The sequence below is a fragment of the Gopherus flavomarginatus genome, chromosome 14, assembly GCF_025201925.1.
Source record: "Gopherus flavomarginatus isolate rGopFla2 chromosome 14, rGopFla2.mat.asm, whole genome shotgun sequence".
In the NCBI taxonomy this organism is placed as follows: domain Eukaryota; kingdom Metazoa; phylum Chordata; order Testudines; family Testudinidae; genus Gopherus; species Gopherus flavomarginatus.
In genome coordinates, this window is record NC_066630.1 from 32476052 (window position 1) to 32501763 (window position 25712).

Sequence of the window (25712 nt, forward strand, 5' to 3'; positions counted from 1 at the left end):
TTATTATGGGAATCTTTTGGTGGAGAGAGGAGGAGTGGCAATTTTATGGGCCTGGGATAATAGATGCAATATATCTTTATTCAGATACAAGCAACCTGTGTTGACTCATTGTGTTGTTCAGGTTACAGTCTTTTCTTGGTTGCTGCTCATGAATTTGGCCATGCCATGGGACTAGAGCACTCTGAGGACCCAGGAGCTCTTATGGCTCCAATCTACACCTTTACCAAGAACTTCAGATTGTCTCAGGATGACATTAAAGGAATCCAGGAACTTTATGGTAAAGTATTCATCGTTTATCAAAAGTACGGGCTGACCTAGTATTTTCAGATGCTATTATAAATAATGTGTACTTCTGAGTAATTAGAGATGCAAATTTCCATTTCCTTGCCTGCCTCACTCAAGATATTGTTAGTGTTCCTACTTCCTACTAATGGCTCAATTCAGCAACAAGCAGCCACTTACGCTTCTGAGCAGTAAAAGCCCCAGAGCAGCATAGGTTAATCCTGTATCTTTAGGTGGAACTTTCAAAGGCCCTCTCTCTCTTTGGCTATGAAACTCCATGCTGGGAATTGTGGGATACCTGCTCTGTAACACGGAGTCCTTAAGTCAGGGATCATGACCAGATGTCAGGGGACCATAATCACCTTGCCCTACATATTGCTAAAGGAGTGGTCTATCCTGACTAAATGGCAGAGGGCAGTACAAGGGTCCTGGTATGGACCCTCCCCACTGTACCCACCGCAACCCTGGGGAAGAGGAGCTCTCTCATTCTCCCTGCCGCAGCCGCAGGGCAGGAGGAGTTCTGTGTCCCCCACCAAGCCCTCCCCCCAGTTCAGGAGAAGCTCTCCACTGCAGCCCCAGGGTGGGAAAAGCTCTCTGCCCTCCCCCCCAACCTGCTTTTTTTTCTATTAAGATATTTCCTCCTAACATGCAGTGCGCAAAGTCAGTGAGGTCATACACATATCCCCATAACTTGAGATTATGGATGCACATGCACCTACTTGGTTTGCACATGTTTCCCCCATAAGGTTACGGAGCCCATATTCAAAGTGGATTAAAGGTACAGTTCATTTAAATGGTGAACACGTAGCTGTTTATTTCTTTGCATATGATGCATGTACATGGGTTGGTACGGTTTAACGTGTATCATGTGCCCCACACACATACAAAGCGGTAACATTTAAATTCCTGCGCACACCCCTGTCCCTATGGGAGATGTGCATGCATAGTTCTGGGCAGAACCTGGGCCTAACATGGGGGTAGAGACTTTTCCCAAGGACAGTGTACTAACCAGAGAAAACTTCATGCCAGATATTCAGCTCTTCATTTAGTCTCCTGGAAGCAATGGGGTGATAAGAGTATAATGGCTGGGTACACAATTTTCTTCTTCTGACGCCAACTAGGGAGCTCACTCTTTTAGCCTGTAAAGGACATTTAAGTCTATACTCCAAAGGCCTTTTTTGTCTAAAAGCAATGCAAAGAGGGTAAAGCTGTTTCACAGATGGAGACACACGTCCTCTTCAGCCTCGTACTATTGTTTTCAAATAGGGATGCTTCAGATGAGCAATTCTACCGTGTTCATAAAGGAGACACTCCCTAGACTTAGAAGCTGGTGACTGCTGGTGGTGGTTAAAATGAGAATAAATTGTGCTGGAGGGACAAGTTGCTTTTCATGAGTTTCTTGTCTCCACTCTGCTCAATATAGTGATTATTCTCCACATGATAGATGTTTCTTGTTATTTCCTGATAAGTTTCAGAATGATATGTGAATAATAAGCCTCCTCACCTGATTGATTTATTGATGATGGACCAGAATTTACGAGTATAATGTGTAGTATGTTACCTCTATCACCATCCTATCAATCAGCCCACGATTTAGGCTGTACAACAGGAGAAACAACATTTGCCGATAATGTGTGGAAGCTGATAGCTGTATATACCAGATGTTTCTGTGGGGAAGAAGAGGACATCAGATATTTGTATTCTGTGTTCATCTTTAATATTTATTTATTTTTCTCCAGAGATCATTTTAGTATATATTGCATGGTGGTGGTTTTATAACTTTGATCAGTTAAAATCCATTCAGTCTATAGACTTGCTAAACTACCATGTAGGGATGAAAATATCACTGAAAATAAGACTGCTGAACAGTTTGAAAGGATCATATCATTTCTTGGTTTTCTAACTGCATCACTTCTTAATTACTGGTGCCTTGATTCTGTAGTTCTGGACACCTTAGGAATGCTAATAATAATACCAAATAATTACCAGATATATGTTCTTTATTCAAAAAACTGACTCGGATATTCATTTTTTCCAATTCCTGGGCTCTTTAATTGAAATTATTTAATCATTTGTGTAAAGTCTGGAGAGCCCAACCAAGACTGGACCTCATTGTGTGAGGTGCTGCACATAAACATGTAAAAAGTATTCCTGCTTGGAATATTTTACAATCTAAATAGACAAGACAAAGGGATGGAAGCAGAAAAGGATGCAGCATACTACCAAAAGATTGGGAAGTGAGACACAGTAAGGTTAAGAGATATTCACAAGTTCGTAATTAAAAGATTCTGGAAGAGCTCAGAATGTAACCCAAGTCTCTTAAGTCACAGCCCTAAGGCTTAACCAGAAGACCATCCTTCCTGCCTCTTTAACTAACTGAAGTAATACTTTAACTCAAAGAACTTTTCATTTTTGTAAACAAACTTGTATTTTTCTTTTGGAATTATTGTTCATTACACATTTTCTAGCATTAGTTGGAGCTACATCAAATCAGCTGGAGTCACATTTTGTTTAATGATGTAAAATCACCTGATTGCTAAGGAGCAGCCAGATGCTACACCAGGCAACGCAGCCACGGCCAAATAACAAAACAAAATAAAATCCAACAGATGGCAAAGTGCATGTTCTGAAGAGAACATTTTGATTCTTAATGAGGGAAGAAAGGCAACAAATGGCTCAAAATGAGTATTTATGACTCATAAACTATTAGCAGACTGGAAAAACTGCAGTACAAAAGCTAGTATGTATAGTATTCAGAATTATCTGCACATCAGTTCAGATATCATGGCATACGCTGTTTTAAGAAACTTTAGTTTGTTATATCTTAAACTATCCCATCACTGGGCAAAAAAATTCTCAAAGTTAATAGTTGCAAATTGCTAACAAAAATTATCTGTCCTGAAAATCTTCCTGACTAAATAGACTAGATCAACTGTGGGTAGGAGAGGAAATACAGGCACATAGAAATGACCTATCTTGACAAAGCTCACGCAGCAGTCTACTGGCAATGCTGGGAATAGACTCCTCCCACCCCAAGACTTTCTGAGTCCTAACCTAGTGCCCTGTCCACTGAACTACACAGCCTCTGAAACATTTTCTAATTTCCATCAAATATAACCTCCAAACAACTGAAGTGATTGTTTCCCTTAAATGATTTATAGCAGTTTGGGGTCTCCACATTATTAGAACAACAATACACTCAAACATTAGAGTATAAATCTGTTCTTCATTGTAGGAGGATCCACTGATTTTGGGCCAGAGCCAGCTCCAACACTTGGACCAGTCACCCCAACGTTATGCAAACAAGACGTCATATTTGATGGTGTCTCCCAAATTAGAGGAGAAACGTTTTTCTTCAAAGACAGGTAAGTGAGACACATTGCCTAGTGATAAGAGGCTGCCATAAAAAAGATGGAAAAAAGTTGTTTTCTCTTGCCACAGAGGGCAGGACAAGAGGCAATGGGTTCAAACTACAACATAGCAGATTTAGATTAAATCTCAGGAAACAATGTGAGAACAGGAGGACAACGGAACAGATGCCTAGAGAGGTTGTGGAAGCTCCTTCACTGGAGGTTTTCAAAAGGAGGCTGGAGCCATCTGTGGATCTTGGCAGAGGGTTAGACTAGATGACCCTTGTGGTCCCATCTTACCCTATGATTCTGTGATTACTTGAAGCAGAAGGAAAGTTTGTGCTATACTGTCAAAGCAATTCTGTAAAATTCTGGTTGAAAACTGGAATTTCAATCCAAGGGAAAATCCAAAATTCTGAAGAAACCAAATATTCTGTTTCAGAACAAAGTGGAAATGATGAAATTTCTCATGGAAGGGAAATCGTGGGGAGAGGGGGGGGGAGAAGAGGGAGGGAGGGGCAGGATTTAGAATTAATCTTGTTTGTTTGTTTAAATGATTGGGAGCCAGGAACCTACAAGTCTCAGGATCCTCAGATTTTCCCAGACTCTCTTCTGCAGGTTTGGGAGGTTTGTCTAGAGCTGGAGCTACCAAGGGCTTCCAGATCCCATCTCTGCAGTAGCTTGGGCTCTGCCACAGGGAGACCCCTGGGGTCCCCAACTCAAAGACAGTCTGAATAGCAGGGGTGCTCCTAGAGCCACTGACATTGGGAGCCTGGACTTCTCAGCAGCATGCTAGGCAAGGTGGCAGGAAACCAGACAGGGCTCCATTGGAACCCACTTATGTTTTGCCAGAAGATCATTGAAACAAATATATTTCTGGGAACTAGTTCCGTTTTGATGACTCAGTAATGAAAAAACATTTAGCCAGAAAACTCCCAACCAGCTTCAGTTGGGGGAGTATAAACAGCACTCTTGTGCTCCCCCCCGCCTCTTCATTGCTCGGTTACACCAAGCATTCTCTGGCTATAGCTAAGGTTCTGGCCGTGTGTGTGTGTGTGTGTGTGTGTGCGTGCGTGCATGCGTGCGTGCGTGCGTGTGAGAGAGAGACAAACACAACAGCTAGATTTAGGACCAGAAAGTGAACCTGGCCAAACTATCAAATGGAACTGACCCATCCAATTTCTGTGTCTGTGAGTTGCAAAAAGTAACACACAATAAAAGAGTGAAAAGTACACTCATTGCTCCAATAATCCAATGTTTTATTATTGCCACAAAAACAGAGAACTGTATTATACAGAAGAGTAGACTAAATAATCATAATGGCTCTTTCTGGCCATAAAATCTATGAACTCAGCCTATGTGTTTATATACATGATACAGTATGTGCGGGGGAGTATATATGTGTGCACATTCATACTCATTTGTGCGTGAGTAAATTCATTTTAGAAATTATGCTTTTTAATAATAGCTAAAAACGTAAAAATGAATCTCACTTGTTTAAAAGAAGCAGACTTCCTTGTTTGAAACTGCTCATGCAGTGCTGTAAAATATGAAATTGGCATGAATCCGAATGTCGATGGTTATATTATTGTCCTAGATAAACAGGCACAAAGGCCATTTTTCCAGCAGTACTGGAAACCACAACAGCTATGTGCTCTGCTGAAACAAGAGAGACTTGGATGCACAGAACGGAACTAAATAACCAAACTGGGCATGCTCACAAAATATCTGGTGTGGAGCTTCCAGTCTCAGGCCATTTAATAATCATTTGTGCCTGCTGGTGTTGTATGCCCAGAAATCTCCTCCACGTTTAATTTTCAGCTGGAACACTTATGATTTTCTGCGAAATAATATTGCCTAAGCCATGTTCTTTGATCATCCTTTCAGAGAAAAAGAGCAGAAGGGAGAGGCAAGCTCTTGGGGCCTGCTTCACCACTATGTAACTCCACAGTGGATTTACTCCCAATTTACATGCATGTGAGATCAGAATCAAGGGCCAAGGTTTGGGAGGTTAACTTTTGCTCTGTTACTGGTTTTCTGGTCAAGTAACAGAGAGTGGGGTAACAGATGGAGGAGAGAGGAACACAGTAGAGAGACTATGAAGAAAACTCCCGCTGAAGCTGCTTTGTGGTGTTATGGGTATAAGGGGCCTCAGGAGATTTCCCTTGGGAAGGAATCTCTGCTGGCACTGGGGCACTTAGAAGCTCCCGTGCTATTCCTTTCAACCCCCAAAAAAGTAGGTGTGACCAGGGCTTCCCTACAATCTGGTGATGTGCAGCTGCCAGAAAGGTCCCTTGTGGGCTGTGGGCAGTTGCATGGAGGGCAAACATTGCAGAAAGCCACCTTTGGACCGTTCCATGCCTGAGCTACAAAGGAGTGGACCGCAGGACCTGAACCACTTTCTGTTTACCACACACAGGGCACACACTTCTGCTAGCCTCGATGTGTGAGGGCAACCCTTAGCTCAGGCTTCCTTTTAGCTAAACACATGGCATTTCAATAACGTCAATCACCTTTAAACAAAACAACAACAAAGATTAAATGCAGGGGAAAAAAATCTGTGGAGTCAAATTTGTTGCATGCACAAAAAGTAACTTGAAATGTTTGCAAAACCTGCCTGACTAGGGGCTAGCTCATACCACTTCTGAATTGTGGTATTAAAATTGATACTCCAGTGCCATATGTATCATTTTTAGGGCCTAATTTTCAGCCAGGCCCCAAGCCAGCTTCCATTTTTGCCATAATTATTTTCTGGCACAAATAGAGATCATCTCTGAAAACAGATCCTACTAAAAACAGTTTCCCAGCCTTTAAAATCCAAGATTCCAGAAGAAATTTCCATTCAATGTCCTGGGAAAGAGAGAGGAGGTTGTCAGGTATAAATACACCATACTTCCGTTTCCTTATGAAGGGCACCTCTGCTGAGCCCAGCAACAGCCTCTGGCAGTTCCTCTCCACCTGTCTCCCCTCCTTTCTTTGTTTGGCAGCTGCTAGTGGTAGTGCAAGTCATAGCATTAGTGTAATCAGCAATTGCCTTGTTTTAATCAACTATATTATTCACATAGATCTCTTGCTCTTGAAACTCACATGCAAGTATTATGAATGTGTATGTACAAGGCATCAGCCATGTCAGGTCATTTTATAATATACAAAATCATAGGGAAATATGAAATTCAACACACAGTCGGAATAATTTAATTGTTCCAAGAACAATATAAAGATTAAAACAAATTGTTCAGACTGACTCATACTTTATCTAACATTCAGCAAAGAGAGGGTGTGACTATTTATTTGGTTTACTTTGGAATTCATTCGCCTATATTTGTATGCTGTATTTCCCAATATTAGAGGAGAAGGCAGAAAACAACCTTGTGGTCCATTTCTGGAATTAAGAAATAACATTGAGTCATGGGGCCTGTGACTTTTATGACTCACCCACCTTAATAATAAAAATGACCAAAGAATCCAATTTTTATATCACATAGATGTAAGACAGAGAGGACTAAGGAGAACGACTAGATGAACTCTTCAAAGCAAAGGGTTTTGGTTTTGGTTTTCCTCTCCGTACAGATGTATGTAGAATCAAGAAATGAGGGAAGGGAAATACTGTGTATATGTGCTACTCTACATAAGCAGGAGGTCCCGTATTAAAAGGCCTGCTAGCCTTTCCAATGAGGATATAGGAAGCAATCTTATTAATTAGTCGAGCTGGGAGGAAATTGGAATTTATGTTCAGTGGGAAATTCCAGCATTTAGAAATTTGTTTTCATTCAATTGGAACAAAAAAAAATTAGAAATTTCCTGCAAAATGAAAAGTCCAAAAAATGTAAATTCAAATCCACTGACTCATTTTGTTTCACGAATGTAAAAACAGAATATATTATATGCATTTTATATATATGTAATACACAATGTTAAATTAATATTTAGTATAAAAGTCTAAACAAAATGTTTCAGCATTATTGAAATGAAACAAGAAAGTTCATTTCTCCTCTTTTGCATTGAATTTTTTGCTGGAATCAACACGTAACCACAAAACATATCACTTTTGACTAAACTGAATTTTCCAACAGAAAACTGTTGTGTCAAAAATATTTTGATGGGCTCCATTCAGTAGAGATGGGCGTGAACCACATCCCTGCTTTCGAACCCTTCTGGGCTCTGGGAGGTTTAGAATCCTAATGTGGATTTGAATCACAGGCCCTTTTCTCTGATTAGAGCCTAAATTTGAACCAAACTTTGCAAAAGGGAGCAGAGCCACTAAAATGGATCAGAATTCTGCAACTTAGGCCCTTCTCTAAGGATAATCGTTTACCAAAAGCTATATATGTAGTAGCAGATATGTGTTACATGGAGTTCCTTATGTCACGTGATCTGCTTTGCTTGTGAAAGAAAAGAAACATATAATAGGCAATAGGAAAAGGACTCTTTTCATATAGTGTATCAGTAAATTTGCTTGTGTGTGTGTGTGTGTGTGTGTGTGTGTGTGTGTGTGTGTGTGTGTGTGTGTGTGGCCTGCCATAGCTACTCTGATTATTCTTCATTAAAAATAAATATGAAATTGATGTTTATATCAGTGAAAAATAGAACACATTAAGACATCATTATCCCAGTTATTAAGACCAACTTATATCTAACAAAACTTTTGTGAAAAAAGAGGAAAAGTAACATACGTTTAGTCATTTGCTATCTTCCTCATATCAGCTACTACACCCTATCATCATAATTGTTTAATTTTAGAAATGAGACAAAAAACTATCGTACCTACAAATACATATTAAAATGCTCTAAATTTGTGTCCTTGCTAGCTCCTTTTATTCATAGTCAGATTTCAACTGATGGGTGGTACAGCAATCTATAAAGGCAATTTAGGGCCTGATCCTGCAATTTTTAGGCAACACTGAAATCCAATTTCAGTCTTTGAGAGTTTCATGAGAAAAGGATTCCAGTTAGGGGTGAGAAAAACTGGCACATTTTTTTCAGCTTCTAATTTTCAGAATGATTAAAGCTGGATTTGACCTGATAATTAGTTTACTAGCTACCAGCTAAAGTATGTTGCAACAGGGCTTCAGCTAGCTTGTTGATTTTTCATCTTAAAAAATTGGCAAATTGCTATATGCTTTTGTTCTGTTGGGGCTGGGGGTGGCGGGAGGCTGTTCCTTCAACAGGGGAGAAAAACAGTAGTGCCTTTGTTAATATCAAGTGCCTTCTGCACAATGCACTGCCACTGAAAGATAATTACAGTTTTTTAAAATCTTAAATCAAATCAGGATACTGCTTGTACATAAAATAAGCATTTCTCTAATGAACATGTTTAATGTTTAAGGTTTCTCTTACAGCCAAACTCACTTCCCAGCTGCTTGATATATAGTTATTCAATTTGAATTTTTAGTCCCTACAATAATAATTGCAAGAGCAATTCATGGGATGCAAATGTCTGCATTTGTCAAATGCTTGTCCATCTGCTCCATACACAACAGCAGGATAACTGTAATCATGTAACTGCCTTGTAAATGGTTTTATTTGTATAATTGAAGCACAGAATACATTTTACTCTGGCGCAAGAAGCAACATGAACCCTTCAGCCATTAATCTACTTCACTTCAGTGGGGTTCCGGCGTGCCACAGATTATGCAACCATTTCATTAGCCTGCTGCAGGAGGATTCATTTAACCTCCCAGGCACAGTTTTGAATGTATAGCCAAGCAGTTATAAGTTTGTGCTGCTGTTGCTAGACCACGTGAGAGCATGTGCGTGTTCAGGCACATATGCCTTTGCCAGATATGATGAGAAACAGATGTGCTGATGAATCAGTTCATTGTAAAGCCTGTGCCATTTTCTGTTCTGTTCAGATTCATGTGGAGGACTGTAAACCCCCGAAATAAACCCACAGGTCCCTTGCTTGTTGCTACATTCTGGCCAGAGGTGCCAGAAAAAATCGATGCTGTCTATGAGGCCCCTCAGGAAGAGAAGACGGTGTTTTTTTCAGGTATTGGTTTGAAGTTGTAAACATAGCTTGCATAAGCACTGCATTCAAATTCAGTCTTCTAAATGCTACACTGGATGAGGGAAATGTACCTCTGAGGGCAGCCATATCAGATCTATTATGAATGTCGGATTTCAGCTATTCCTTTCCTGTGACTAAAGGTCTAGAATCTGCAAGGTGCTGAGCACCCTCCGCTGCCATTAACCCACTGGGTGCTGAAAGGCTGTTAGCATCTTGAAAGAAAAACTTGGCAATATGCAAAGCTGATTCATTGTATGAGAATGCTGGCATTTCACTCACACTGAATGTCACCCTTCCCTTTGTCCAGGTCACCCTCACTGTCAGCTACAGTATCAGTACAGATCACTTTTCTTTGAGAATCTTAGACTTTATTCCATTCCTTTCCATGTTCTGCTGCTGCACCTCTACTGTCTGTCAAAGACAAATTCCTGCTCTGCATTCCAGGAGTCTAACTCGGATTACTCATCAGGAAGAGAGGACGCATGCGGGCATGCTGGCTAGCTTGACGGGCGAGGATAATAATAGATACAAATCAGTATACTGTACATTTTAAGTCAGTCATATATATGCTCCAGTGAGCTTAGCCAAACTAATACAGCTGGGAGATTGTTTTCAATGTTTGGAAAACTGAGCCAGCAAAAACTATCCTTCAGAATCCATTGCAACATGACTAAACATCTCCAGTCATGTAAAAAACACATGGCTAATGCTGTTGTACATTTTCTGCTCAGGGGGAAAAAGTATTGTTAATTTATTCCCCATGTTTGATTGGCTATTGGAGTTAAGAAACATGGTAAAAAAATAAAAACTCAGCACAGTCAAAATGCTTTGATATGCCATCTCCAGTAAATATTATTGTTAGTTGTGGCGGACTTCGGAGATTTTATTTTGTTTGGTTTGGTGTAGTTTTTTGTTTTGTTTTTTGCAGAGAAATGCAATTGCTTTAGAAAAATTCTAAACAGGAAAGACCAGCAAACACTAAAAGATCAGTAGGAAACTGCCTCTAGCCCAAATACCCTAAAATGCTTTGTACAGGAGCAGCCACATTTTGCTTCTGAAAGGCCATGCTGGTAACTTACAGGATGGAGAAGATTATCCTGGGAAGCAGTAACTATGAAAAGATTTGCGGGTTGTGGTGGATAATCAACTGAACATGAGCTCCTAGTATACTCATTGGCCAAGATAGCTACTGCAATTCTGAGATGCATAAACAGGGGAATCTGAAGTAGAGCAGAGTCTATGAGTACCTACATGAGGAACAAATATTTAATAATAGGCTCTAGTCTAGAAAAGAAAGGTATAACCCGATCCAAGTTCAAGCAAGACACATTCAGACTGGAAATAAGGAGTAAATTTCCATGGTGAGGGTAATTAAGTATTGGAACAATCTAATCTGGCCATCACTGACCATTTTTAAATCAAGATTGGATGTTGTTCTAAAAGCTCTGCTCTATGAATTATTCTGAGTTAGTTCTATGGCCTGCATTATAGACTAGATTGTCACAGTGATCCCTTGTGGCCCTGGAATCTGCGAATCTATGAGTTTGCCAGGAAGTTCAATGTTGCACCTTGCACCTTTCTTGTGTTAGATAACTTAGTTCTGGCCAACTTCCAGTGAAGTCATCGGAAAGCTTTCTGACATTCATAGTTATTGTAATATAATTAGGGCCAATAGAAATATTCTTTCATGGCGAAAGTTTCCATGGTCACCGGTGGGTAATTTCACTGGAGTCAATGGAAATATTCACTGAGTAAGATACCAAACAATGTAAAGGTTGCAGAATTTGGCCCTTTGATTTGTATGTATTTTGGATCATATTAGAAATCAAGGACCACAGAATCAGGGCCTTTTAAAATAGAGATATAGACGACTACTTAATATGTGATATTCTTGTATCTAACTTGATGGATGAATAGAAATTTCTGAAATAAACAAACCACAGATACATGGAGAGGGTGGGTATGGGTAGGATATAGGCTGTGTTTGGCCTTCAGACTACCCTGCTTTAAGACTTCATCATCCAACCAGATTATCATTGTTAATTATTTGTACTACAATAAACCCAACTGACAGCAAGGCCTATGCATGTCATAGTCAGAGGCACCCGCTGTCCCAGAAAGCTTACAATCTCAATAGACAAGCCAGATGACAAGTAGGAAGGGAAACAGAGGCACAGAGAGGGGATGCTATATGTCCAAAGCCAAGCATCAGGTCAATGCCAGAACCAGGAACAGAACCATAATTCCTGAGCCTCAGTCTAGTGCTCTGCCTACCGGAACACATTGCTTACTAGTAATATAAGTAGGATGATAAAAGATCCTATGAAGTGTCACAAAACAGAAATAGCTTTTTTGGTTAATCCACTTTGTAATAGAGTTAACTACCATGTAACTAAGTGTTTTTCCCACTTAGGAAATGAGTACTGGGTTTATTCCGCCAGTACTTTGGAGAGAGGATATCCAAAGAAACTCACCAGTCTGGGGTTACCTCCCGAGGTACAACACGTCAATGCAGCTTTTAACTGGAGCAAAAACAAGAAGACATACATTTTTGCAGGAGACAAGTTTTGGAGGTGAGACACATTACAGTTAAGGTGGTGAGCCCTTAACTAAACTTACAGCTCTTGTGGTGGATACTTGTTCTCATTTAGGCTCTGGTGTTTGCTGCAAAATGTTTTGCCAGACAAGAGCCTAAGAAAATTATATCCCTTGGCAGCACAGAAACAAGGTGGTCAGGTGACAAGGCCTGGAATAAATCTCTGAGATTTTCAGAGGCACAAATCATAGCTAGGTGAAAGTCACTGGCAGAAAGCATCTAACTGCCATCTGTGCCTTTGAAAAATCTCCCCTTAAACTGCTATTCCTGAAGGGCATTGGCCAGAAATATGTGGGGGGGTGGGAGGCGACAATATAGGGCTAGCAAACTTTGGGATAACTGCTCTTCATGTAGCAACAGAAATAACAAAGGGCTAACATATTTGCTCTACTTATCTAGTTGGTGTTGAGGGGAGCTGGGCACATCCTGCTGAAATATATCTGTTAATCTTTTGTCACACCTTAATTTGAAATTTATTTTGACTGCGTCTGCAATCCTTTTCATATGTTTTCCATGCACAGCAAGGCAAGCTGTCTTTGTGAGGATGTCCACAGATAACCCAGAAATACTAGTGTGTATATTAATGTGCCCTAAGAGTCATGCTGGAAATGTCTGTCAGAAAGTTAAAATAATATTATGCAACATAAGTAACCAAAGGCAGAATTCAAATGTCATATTCTTATTTTTATTATTTGTCACGTATTATGATAGGGCTCAGAGGTTCTAACAAAGATGAGATCCTGTTGTGCCAGACATAGTAGTTACATATAGTAAATGACAGTTCCTGCACCAAAGAGCTTATACTTTAAATAGACAAGACAGACAAAGACTGGGTGAAAATAAGGATTATCCCCATTTTACAGAAAGGGAATTGAAGCACAGAGATTGAAAGACTTGACTAAAGTCATATAGGAAGTCTGTGGCAGACCTGGGGACTGAAACCAGTTTCCTGAAAATTATTCTTCCTTCCCAAATAATCAAAGTAATACTCAAAGAGTTGGACAGCAGGAAGTTTTGGCTAACTTTGTGCTAGAAGGAAAGGACAGCTCCTTCACACCTGTCCCTGTCTAGAAAGTCTAACTGAGTCCTGTGCTAGAAGGAAATGTCTTTAACCGCAGGTCTATGAGTGTGATTGAAAGGTTAGTATCAAATATCTTAAGTTGTATCTGAAGAAAAATGTACTCATTTTATTTTATTTCGTGGAGTTGCATGAGTATAACTGTCAGCAGGTTTTGGCACAAAAATAGGTTCTTAAAATTAGTCACCTGTCTGAGTGCTTCGCTAAACTGCGATGACTTACCTAAGGAATACACATGAAGAAAGTAGTAAAGCTGGGAGCGGAATCCTGACATCCTGGCTCCTGCTTTAATCACCAGACAGACCTTCTTCGCACATAGAATTAGGGCAGGGTTTGGTTTTAAGAACATACACTTTAAATTCCAGGTAGAAATAAGAGCCATTCATTAATTGACAATATAGAAACAAGGAAAAACCAGGACGCTCCTACTACAGATGTAATATGTTCCCAAGGTTTCAAGTATTCTTTCAGTGAAATGTAAGCTATATCACATATCAAAGATACATCTAGAATGCATGAATCCTTTTTATATGAACAATAATTTCATGTTGTGAACAGGGTAGATGGTGTGTCTTTTTTATATCCTAGTGGCTATGAATTCCTATAAGTACATAAAATATCCTTTCACAAAGGTTACCATTTGAAAGACAAGTATGATTAATTACCTTTGAGAACAGCACTCTTCTTTTCCCCATTATCTGAAAATACAGGCATTGATCTTAAAAAGCAAGATTGCTTATCACTCACTTTGAAAATATTAACTATGCAGCTGATCATGTTTAATGTTTTCAAGTATTTATAATATAGCCATTTGTAATACTGGAAATTACAGACCAGGAGTTAGCAAAGCTGCTAGTTTCCTCCTTAACACTCACTGTTTTGATTAACTGTACCTTTGGGTCTTCAAGAAATTTATCACTCTGATCTCAGACACTATTTCTATCAAAGCCCCTTATCAGTTGCAGTCACTGTAGAATGTATAATTTATTGTTAAGCAACTTAACAGCTTAACTGATTTATATCTGCGTAAAGAAGATAGCAAGCAATCAAAAAACATTTGGGAAAAGGCAACTGTGTTTAACACAGACATTATAACCATTTAATATGCAGCTGTTTTATTTTATACAAGTACTCTGCCAGACAGAATCAAAATAACTACTTTGCAAAGTCGTTTTCATGTCATTATCACAAGCTTTAAACAGAGGTATAAGAATGAAGCCCACTGCCTCCCTTTCAGTGTCTTCGTGACAGGATTGGTAAGCCAGGAAGATTTATTGGGCTGGTGGTGAGGGGAGTTGGTTTATAAATTCCACAGCTAAACTTTTAAAACTTCACTGCAGGATGGTTTAGCCCCCAAAGTAGGTTTTGCTTAACTAGTAATAGAAAAAAAAGTCATAATTTTAAATCTCTTCTTGAATGTATGGGCTTAATTTTGATCTAAATTACGTCAGTATAAATCAGGAGTAACTCGGTCGAAATCAAGAGAGTTTTATGTGTGTAAAACTAGTAAGGGAGAGGAGAATCAGGCTATGTATAGAACAAGAATATAAACACTTCTGTATGGTATTTGTGTGTAGGAAGTGAAGATGATCATGAAGAGATCAATCCACCACCACAGGTTAAACTGAGGCTCACTGATGCAGTCCTGTACTAGGGGCATAGGCACATCAATTGCTACCATCCCTTGGTAAATTTTGCAGACTCTCCTCTCCCCTCCTTCCGGGAATCAGTGTCAGTCCCTAGGTCCACGTGAGGTAGAGAGCCAGGCCATAGCCCCCCTGCCCCCTTGGGAATATCCTGCATCCCAAGCATCACAGAATGGGATTAGTCCCTATGCTCCTATGTGCATTGGGACAGTCACTTGTGGATTAACTGTATGTGGACTATGAAAACAGGGAAAAGGCTTCTTACATCTTTCCTCTCCCTGTGCACAGGCTAGTCTAGAGTGAAGTGCTCAAAGTGAACAAAGCATCAGATCCTCAACTGGTAGAAATTGGCAAAGCTCCAGTCACCTCAAAAGGATGTTGGAAAGTAGATATAAGTCCAGTGGAGCTAAACTGATTTATACTAGTTGAGGATTTGGCCCCAAAAGTATAACAAATGAAAGTAATTGGGTTGGTTTAATTTCTCGGGTTTTCCAAGCTAAGCTATTACTGGTAGTAACACATTGTAAGGAAGTTTAGCTCTTGTAACCATTATTTTTATCATTACTGGTAGGGCTGTGTGAAAACAGTGGAGATTTGTGGTTAAATTTCATGCAAAACTATTTGTAATTTCATTCTGGGTAATTTCTATAGCTCAGAAATGGAGCTTTGCATGGAATCTTCACAAACCGGCTGTTATACAGCAAAATGTGCCATTTTGAAAAGTTGGTTGCAGAGCAAAAGTTGATCTTCACTGGAATTATGTTTTGAAGTTTTAAATATGAATTTTGGGAAATTGATGGCATTAATCAGAAAAGATTGTCTGGGTGAAAGTGAGGTCCATTTTCAGTTCAGAACTGATTGCATTTTCAAACGGAAAAGCTGCAAAAATTCACAGGATTTTCACAAAATTGGACCAGTTTAATGAAAATGAAACAGTGTGAAAACACGATTATTGAATTTCACATGTAAATATTTTGTACAGCCAAAGTTACTGGTGACTTCCTGAAAGGTAGCAACAAATGTTACAATTAAATAAAGACGTGATTATGGGGTGTTATCTTCTGCAGGTACAATGAAGTAAAGAAGAAAATGGACCCTGGGTTCCCTAAATTAATTGCTGATGCTTGGAATGGAGTTCCAGATAACCTAGATGCTGTGCTGGATCTCAGCGGAAGTGGTGAGCAGTATGGCATAAGTCATTATAGAGCTTCCTTTCAAGTGTGTATTGCGCTTGTCTACTTCTGGACTTCCTGGAGACATCCATTTCTAGTGGCTAATGAACATGCAGCCAATCAATCATTCTGCTTGGCATGCTGCCAGCTGAAATAAATTTTTCAGTTAAATATCCCATTGCTCTCAATTTACTCTTAAAGAAAAATATTTAGGAATTATTACGTTTCCTGAACGTTTCCGGTTCCTGTAAAAAACAACCATCCTTTCAAATCAGTACCACTTTCATGCAGTACTTGTATTTAAAAAATCTGCTACCGTTGATATTGAAAGTATTTAAGCTCCCCTGACACCGGTCCCTTGGAAAGGAAGTCTCTTAGAAATAGATTTAGTAGCAAAGGAATCCTTTGATTTTTAGTTCTCATTTTCCCTTTTTAGAAATGAGCAAACCAAATTAGATAACACAGTTCCTCCCCATTCCAAAACCATGTTTAAAACAGCCCATTAGAGAACTGGCTGGAGCAGAGATGGGTTTGAGCCATATTGTGAAATATGGAACCCTGAAGGGAGTCAGAAGCCAAGTTTTGCCAACCGGAACATCTCTACTTTGGAGGAGTTTTCTCCACTTTGTTTCCATCATGGATCAGAAGTGGAAGTAATAATATACCTCAGAAAAGGGTCTTCTGCCAGAATACTTGACCAGAATCAGATTGCCAAAATGCTCATGGGGAAACAGACTTCTCATGAGAAAGTCAGGGCAATGTTAGATTTTGTCTAAACACCTGAAATTTTGAATTGAATAACAATTCTGAACTGTTGGGCACTTACCCAACACTTACCTCATTGTCAATATAATTTGTATACTGGGTCATCATTTTGTCTTTATGTTTTATATGCCACGTCTTGTGCATGGGTAGCTTGAAGGCCATAGCTTTTTCTGTCACTATCCTCTAGGACAGTGTTTCCCAAATTTGGGATGCTGCTTGTGTAGGGAAAGCCCCTGGAGGGCAGGGCTGGTTTGTTTACCTGCCTCGTCCACAGGTCCGGCCGATTATGGCTCCCACTGGCTGTAGTTCACTGCTCCAGGCCAATGGGAGCTGCTGGAAGTGGCACGGGCAGAGGGATGTACTGGCCACCACTTCCAGCAGCTCCCATTGGCTTGGAGCAGGGAACCGAGGCCAGTGGGAGCTGCAATTGGCTGGAGCTGCGGACATGGCACGTAAACAAACCGGCCTGGCCCGCCGGGGCTCTCTTTACACAAGCGGCATCCCAAGTTTAGGAAACTCTGCTTTAGAAGGTTACAAACCTGTTCTATATGTAGAGGAATATAAGAGAAGAATCAGTCACACACGGAATATAAATGTGTATGACACAGTCCTTAAGGTTTGGAATGGATGTCTGGGTCAAATCCCTCTGCTTTGCACCATTCTGGTGGTGTGAAGCCTGAAAACCAGATAGCCGCCTTCCTGTGGTGGCTTCTTCTAGTCAGGGTCAGCATAAGATCCTGCCTCATGGCCTCTGACATAAGAACTGGTCCAAGAGGAAAGGGCGTGACCAGGAGATTTCCCCACATGGCTTCTTGGAATCATGAGTGGCCAGTTAGAGCATGTTCCAGCACTGTTCTAATTCTCCCAGGATCTGAATCAGACCATGGTAAGCTTCAGGACTGGGGGGATATATATTGGTAGCTTGGAGTCATCTTTGCTTCTTTCATCTCTGAATGTAGCTCAGCTGCAGCTAAGGACCTAGTCCATGGTTTTCAGAAGTGGCCTGCCATTTTTGCACTGACAACTTCCCAGGCACAAGTGTTTGTGGGATGTCATGGAGGTGCCTACCTGATTGCACCTTCATACCATGGAGCTAAATTTTTAAATGACATTGATTGTGCCAGCAAATATTTGTGTGCATAAAACTTAGGCTCACAAAATGGGCTTCATTCAAAATCAGTCCTCCCTTGATATCCACTTTGGATTTCATATATATATATATATATATATATATATATATATATATATATATATATATATATATATATATATATGTATAAAGTTATTAATACAAATGTCATTTAAAAAACCCTGTTAAAAATAAAACTCAGTTTCTTCTAAATATCATTAAAAAAATTCTTCTATTCCTATAGGTTTAGCTAAAATAATAAAGAAACAAACAAAAACTATAATCAAGAATTATGTTTTCCATAATATTTATCTTTTTTTTTATTCTTCACAGAGTACAGCTATTTTTTCAAGGACTGGTATTATCTAAAACTGGAAGCCACTAGCTTGAAGATCGTTAAAGTTGGCAATGTAAAATCCGATTGGCTGGGATGCTGAACTGTACAAAATATTAATAACCAAATACTTACTCTTTGTTATATGCCTTTTCTGTAATTAGAGATAGATCTGAATGCTAATTAATGGACCAGTCTGGTACTGGTACCAAAACACTAAGTACCAGTACTCTACACTTTCTTTCATCAGATAATTTAAGAGTGTGCACTTCCTAAATATACAAAAGATGTTTATCCCAAAAATATGGCACAACTTTCCAGTTTTCATGATAGTCATAGTGATGCTAGTAGCAGAATATCCAACACCTTTTATTCCCCTGGTGCCTGAATCAAAATCCAGTGAAGTCAATGGAAACTGACTTCTTTGGACTTTGGTTATGTCCCCTGTGGGGTACCAGTCCCAAATAGGCCCAAATGAGATGTACCAGTAGTGCACTTTGATTATTTTTTTTTAATACAACTCTGAATATAGATGGACTTGCCTCAACGCTTGTCACCTTCTTGCAGGTTTTGGTCATCGTTTCCATTTATTTACATAGTCATACAGAAAGATTGTCAAAGGCACAGGTTGCCTCAGGATTTGATTTGTATTGATGCATGATGGAATCATGGCAAGAAACTGTATTAAAAGTATTGTTTTAAAGTACTTTTTATTTTAATATCTTAGTTAAAATTTAGCAATTTGTTTCATGCACTTTGTTACTACTATCACTTGTTTATATGGACAGAATGACTCAGATTTTTGAGGTCAATGCATTATACATAAAAAGCCAAGTACTAATGTTTAACTTGTTTTATTTTGTTTTATTTTTTTTTGTTCTCTATAACATTGGGGGGCTTGTTTGTTTATTTGTTTACCTGCTTACTTATACATTGGGCGATGGAAAATTTTCAATCTACTACCTGATGGAATGTTTTTATTCATTAAAAAAAAAGAAAAAAGAAAATCTCACACACGAAATGCCAATGATGCAAATAAAACCAAATGATGCTGTCAGTGATTCTCATAGACATGCTTCCTTGAATTGTTTGAATTTACAAAGCATTTTGGTAGCATGTTAAATTGAGTGTCTGTCAAAGGAAAGACCATATTAACCCACAACAGAAATGCATATTGGAAGTGTTTAGGAACTCAGGTTCAAATTCTCAGTTGTTGACTTCAATAGAGCTGCACCAATTTACACCAATTGGAATATTTCATAGAATCATAGGGTCAGAAAGGACTGCAAAGGTCATCTAGTCTAACCCGCTGCCGAGATGCAGGATTTGTTGTGTCTGAACTATCCAAGATAGATGGCTATTCAGCCTCTTTTTAATAACCTCCAGTGAAGAAGCTTCTACAACCTCCCTAAGCAGTCTGTTCCATTTTCCTACTGTTTTTACAGTTAAGAAATTTTTCCTGAGAATTGATCTAAATCTGCTATGCTGTAGTTTGAACCCATTGCCTCTTGTCCTGCCTTCTGTGGCAAAAGAGAACAATTTATTTCCATCCTTTTTTATGGCAGCCTTTCAGGCATCAGAAGACCTCTCTCATATCCTCCTTAATCTTCTCTTTTCCAAACTAAATATATCCAGTCCTTTAAGCCATTGCTCATATGTTTGAATTCCATCCCCTTAATCATCTTTGTCTCTTGCCTCTGGATCCTTTTCAATTTCTCTACAACCTTTCTATACATTGGTGAGCAGAACTGGACACAGTACTTCAGCTGAGGCCTAACCAGCACCCAGCAGAGTGGTTCTATCATCTCCTATGACTTGTATGCTATGCCTCTGGTAATGCAACCTAAAATTGCATTTGCTTTTTTTTGCAACAGCATCTCATTGCTGACTCATGTTGAGGTTGCCACGTCAGTTTTCCCCTATTCTGTATTTGTGCATTTGGTTTTTCTTCCCTAAGTGTAGCACCTTACATTTGGCCCACAACTGCAGAAGAGAGCACTGTACTTCTACATTTAGCTTCCATGTTTTTTCCACTGAAGTAGCCTTTCCAGACAGTGTCATTTGTCCATCAGCCATGTCTTTCTTCCCTCAATAGGCTCCTATCACCTTGTCTCTTATTGCCATTGGTCTACAACCTACTTCTCTGGTTAAAGGTGTAAGCAGCCAATGGCTGATGATGTAAATCTGGTCAGGAAACGATTGAATAAGATTGGGTATGGCACCTGAACAAGAGACAAAACACATCGCTACTACAATAGATGGCCTGGCTGATCCCAAAGAGTTCTCCATTCACTCCTGAGTGTCGATTCCAGGCCTTCTTCACAGATATAGAAAGACACAATTGAATAGCAATGCAAAGTCCCAAATCTGAAAAGCAATGCTGGTTGGCCACCAAGAATGAGTAGTGTTTAGTGATTTAAGGTGATTTTAATTCAAATGGACAAACCCCACGTACTGTTAAAAGAGAACACTGAGAATATACAAAAAAGCACAGAGACCAGTTGTTAACATGCAGTAATCTTTATCCCAAATTTATCACACACATCTAATTATCTACTGTTGATTGATATAATGTGATTTTAAAAAATCTCACAAAAGGAAACAACATGCAAAAACACATCTTTTCCCAATAATCTGGGGATGTAAAATTGAACTGAAAACTAGAATTAGTACTGCTTGTTGGGGACCAAATACTGGCTAATGTGCAGAAATTGGTTTAGAAACTTCTCAGACTTTTTGGAGGGCCCAGAAGAGAGCTCTTATGGTATGTGCATGCATCTAGTGTATAAATCCATGGTCACAAACAGGACACAAACTACCAAGCTAACTCTCGCCCCTTTAGCATTGGGGCTCAAAAACAGGCATTCATCCAAAGCCACAGGCCTCTACAATTTGAGTGAAGGTAAAATCTCTGCTAGCTGCAGTATATCCTCTGTAGGCCAGTCACTTGAGGTCTGACATTGTATCCAGAAGGAAGTGATTATACACAGAGTTAGGCAGAAGATTTTAATCTGATAGATTTGAGGTTCCAGGAGATTTTCTTGTAGTGTTTTGCAGGTTTTTTAAAAATTGGGTACCACCATTTTGTATTGCAAAGTAACGATTCCAAAAGGAACTTTAGGGGGTCATGGCGGATAACCAGCTGAACATAAATCCCCAACACAATGTAGCGGCTAAGAGATTGTGATTTTTGGATTATAAACAAGAGAATATTGAATTGTATAGTAATTGCATAGAGCGTTAGTGGAACCTTTACTGGAATACTGTGTCTTGTTCTTGTGTCCACACTTGAAAAAGAATGTTGAAAAATTAACAAGTGTTCAGAAGACGACTACAAAAATGACCTGAGATCTGGGACACAAGTCTTACAGTCAAAGACCAAAGAAATGACTTGATCACAATCTGTAAGTACTTACATGGGAAGATTTCGGAGAGCAGAGGGACCTGTAATCTAGCAAAGACTAATGGCTTGCAGCTGAAACTAGACAAATTCAGATTAGAAATAAGGTGCAAATTTTTAACTGTAGGGATAATGAACCACTGGAAAAAACAGGCCTAGGAATGTAGTGGACTGTCCATCTCTTGAAGTCTTTAAACAAAATGGAATGACTTTAATTAAGAAATGATCTAGCTCAATTAGAGTTTATGGCCTGTGTGATGCAGGTGGTCAGAAGAAATTAACATAATGGTACCTTCTGGCCTTAAAATCTATGAAAGTTGGTGTCAATGCTTTTATTCTGCACCCATAGAGGAAAAAATATAAATGGTATGATTATTTTAAAAGAATAAGAAATCTGGTAGCACACTATGGACTACAATATTTTCTTTCTTCAGTTAAGATGGGAGCAATCATTTATCTTATTAACTCTTAGTATAGGTAGAACTCCAAGAGCTAGGATTTTTAAAAACCGTATGAAACCTAAATGTTGCTTAGCCTAAAGAATGTCTAATTTGGTCACAGTCAATCCATTTAAGTATGTTTAAACTGAAAAACAGAGGGATCTGACTTAGAAATAGAGTAAGAAATATTAGAAATAAGCATGTAAATCTGGACAATGGTCAAATTGTTGACAGCTAGTATTTGACAATACTGGTCTGCTCTAATACAATGGTTCTCAACCAAGGGTCCGGGGCCCACTGGGAAGGCCACAAGCAGGTTTCAGGGGATCTGCCAAGAAGGGCTAGCATTAGACTTGCTAGGTCCCAGGGCAGAAAGCTGAAGTCCCACCGCATGGGGCTGAAGCCAAAGTCTGAGCAACTTAGCTTAGCAGGGTTGCCTTTGGCATGGGGCCCCGGACAGTTGCCCTGCTTCCTACCCCCTAGCACTGGCCCTGGCTTTTATATGCAGAAAAACAGTTGTCACACAGATGGACTATGGAATTTTTATAGCAAGTTATGGGGGGGGCGGGTCAGAAAGGAAAAGGTTGAGAACCCCTGTTCTAATAGACTCTGGTACTTGTTGCAATAAAATTAGGGTTGTGATTAAAGGGCATTTGCCGACGAGAATAGCCAAAGAAATGAATGGCATTGTACAGTGTTTTTGTTTAAGAGGGATGAACAAAAAGTCTTTCTTAATAGAGATGCTTTAGACCAATTGTAATATTGTTCCTATTAGTATACCTGTATCTCTGCTTTTAAAAAAAATCACATGATTAAAAAACAATTTCTAATTATAAGAACAAATCTCCAAGGAATTGATATCCGCCTGTATAATTTTCTGCTTTTAGAAACACCGATCTATTCATATGAGAATGGTTTGAAAATCAGATGTCTTGTTTGTTTATTTCAGGGTCATGGGTGCATGCAGCTTCCGAGATTAGCCTCTCACTTCCTGTGTAGAAGTCATCTATTAATTAGGCTGCTTCCTATTAAAACAAAACAAATCAAAAGAAAACAGGTCCACCTTGGATCACCATTTCTTGCCCTGCAATTCTCTCAAATACCATTTTGAATCTTTGTGACCTGTTAACATGGGCTGATAAAGTCAACATGTTGGATAATTAACACAGTTCAAGGAGCAATCTAGACTAATTTTGCATACATTGTTCCATGTCTGAGGACTCCATATTTTCTAAATAAGCCATATGCACAATGAATCTACGAGAGATTTTATCGAGAATGGCTTACAGAGAATAAAACAAAGTGAAAGTAAGGTTATATTGCAGATGAAATTAGAGCAGATGGAGTTGCAAAGAATATATCAGGCTGCATTGCAGATGGAGTGGCAAAGAATATATTCAAAGAGATACTCAATGACAGGCTGCCATAAATGAATGTTAGTTTGAGCCATCAGAATAAAGCCTGTTCTACTGAAAAACCTGCAAGAACATTTTGAAGAATTAAAATGGAGATTCAGACTGAAATTCACGTATATACAGCACAGTACAGACTTGGTTACAAGCGCTGGTGGGCAAACCACAAAAGACATGGAAGATTGGTGTGGTTTGGTTCAGATAATCACCCATGAATAGATCTAGGCATTCAATTGGATCTAAATTTAGTCCAAACTACACATCTGATTTGTATAATCCAAAGTTAAATAGAGCATTAAAATTGAATTAGTACAGCAGTAGGATATGGAATACTTAGTTACATTGCTAAACTCTTTGCTAGCACACTCTTCGTATGCACAAAGCTGTAAAATGCAATGGTTGAGAGATTTCTGAAACACAACTCAAAAGAAAGTTTATATTGCAAATCTCTATCCTCCAGCTTTTAAACTCTGCTGACATTTCCTGTGCCTAAGTAACTGAAAGGGGCAGGAAGCTGAATAGTGAGCAAATGAGGGAGTTAGGTTTTCAAACATGGATGCCTAAATTACCCTGACTTTGGCCAGTCAAATCACATGTCTTGTGAATGCCCATTTTAAATGCTCAGCTACAGAATTTGACCAGCATGTACAGGTGCCCATTTCAATACTGGGTCCACAGTGAAAAATGAAATAAAGTTAAAAGTTTCCATGCTCCATTGATTCTCTCTTATTATAACTCTCCAGGATATCAACTTCAGTGACAAGCTGTAACTTGAGGATGCACCATTATTATTTTCATCCCTATCACCTACTTAACCAGAGTATCTAGGAGAAATCTCCACATACAGAAAATCTTATAAATCCTGAGGAGGAATTCAGGTCTTCCTGTGGGTTCTCCAAAAGCTAAGCTTTCATTATAAAATTAAAACAAAAAGACTTTCTGATTTCAAAGACAATGTTGACTAGTTGTGTCTCCTTAATAAGACAGAATAAAACAATTGTAGTAAAAGAAATTATTTCTCTCAGATACCACAGTGATGAGCATGGTATAAACCTCTTCAAAATAGAATATCTCAATTAACCATAAAGTCCAACTGTGGTCACTTAAATACCATCATTGTTAATCACTTCACCGTTGATTGTCCAGCACACCATAAATACCAACTTAAAATTCATCCAGTATGGCTAGGTGCACAGTATCTTGATGGTCTACGTTCTTGCATAAGGAATAGAAAGAAGTTTTTAAATGTTCTGAATATGCAAACAGGCAAATAAACTTTCAGTTATATTGATGATCAAGGTGATGGCTATTAACCTTAAAATTATGGTGAAAGTGGTATTTAGAGTGATGTCAGCTAAAAAAGTTGTGGACTCCTGAGGTTCACTTTGTGGCATCCTACATGACATTACTTGATTTTGTGGGTTTCCAATAAAACCTCTTTTTAGACCAGAAAAAGCCACTCTTCACATTTTTGTTGAATGATTTATATTTAATTATACGGATACCTGGTATTGACTTTTCATGCAAAGCATTTTTGATCTTATATTTCTGAAACAGCTAACAGATCTCTAACAGACTCTGACTGTGATCAGTTTGGAAGTGGAATCAATTATACTGTCACAGCACTGACGCAACCAAGGTCTGAACTCCATAGTATCTTGTTTTCTTATGGGACAGAAATTTGTTGACTCAGACAAAGGATCCTAGTCTAATTTACCAACAGTTGATATATATATTTTAACAGAGTTATTACATGTGAAAAGCAAAGGGCATCTTCTATCAGTCACACATGTAGCACGCCTTTTCCAGAACTCCCCAGAACAGCTATTTTCAAGCCCTTACCTACAGTGTTGTGCTCTCAGACCCAGTGAGATTTATTCTCCTCTCACTGGGGTTTCACACCAATGCAACTCCATTGACTTAAATGGAGTTACTCCTGATTTACACCAGTGTAAAAGTTAGATAAGGCCCTGTGGGTTTAAATACCTCCACAAGCACATTAAGGGTATGTCTTCAGTACATGTTAACTGTGCAACATCTACACCCAAGTTATTACTCTCTCATTATGCTAGCTAAGGTTAGTGCAGCCCTACTATGAAAT

The 25712-nt window shown here is 39.1% G+C and overlaps 1 protein-coding gene across 1 annotated transcript in view; it reads left to right on the plus strand.

Moving 5' to 3' along the window:
• Nucleotides 1–19428, plus strand: part of MMP2 (matrix metallopeptidase 2) — a 42995-nt gene extending 23567 nt beyond the window's left edge. Inside the window, exons 8-13 of the mRNA XM_050922699.1 lie at nt 122–277; nt 3518–3647; nt 9485–9621; nt 12053–12212; nt 16027–16136; nt 18359–19428. Of these exons, the coding sequence (XP_050778656.1) occupies nt 122–277; nt 3518–3647; nt 9485–9621; nt 12053–12212; nt 16027–16136; nt 18359–18462 (797 nt within the window). The 3' untranslated portion in view covers nt 18463–19428. The remainder of the gene's footprint in view (nt 1–121; nt 278–3517; nt 3648–9484; nt 9622–12052; nt 12213–16026; nt 16137–18358) is intronic.
• Nucleotides 19429–25712: the final 6284 nt, after the last annotated feature.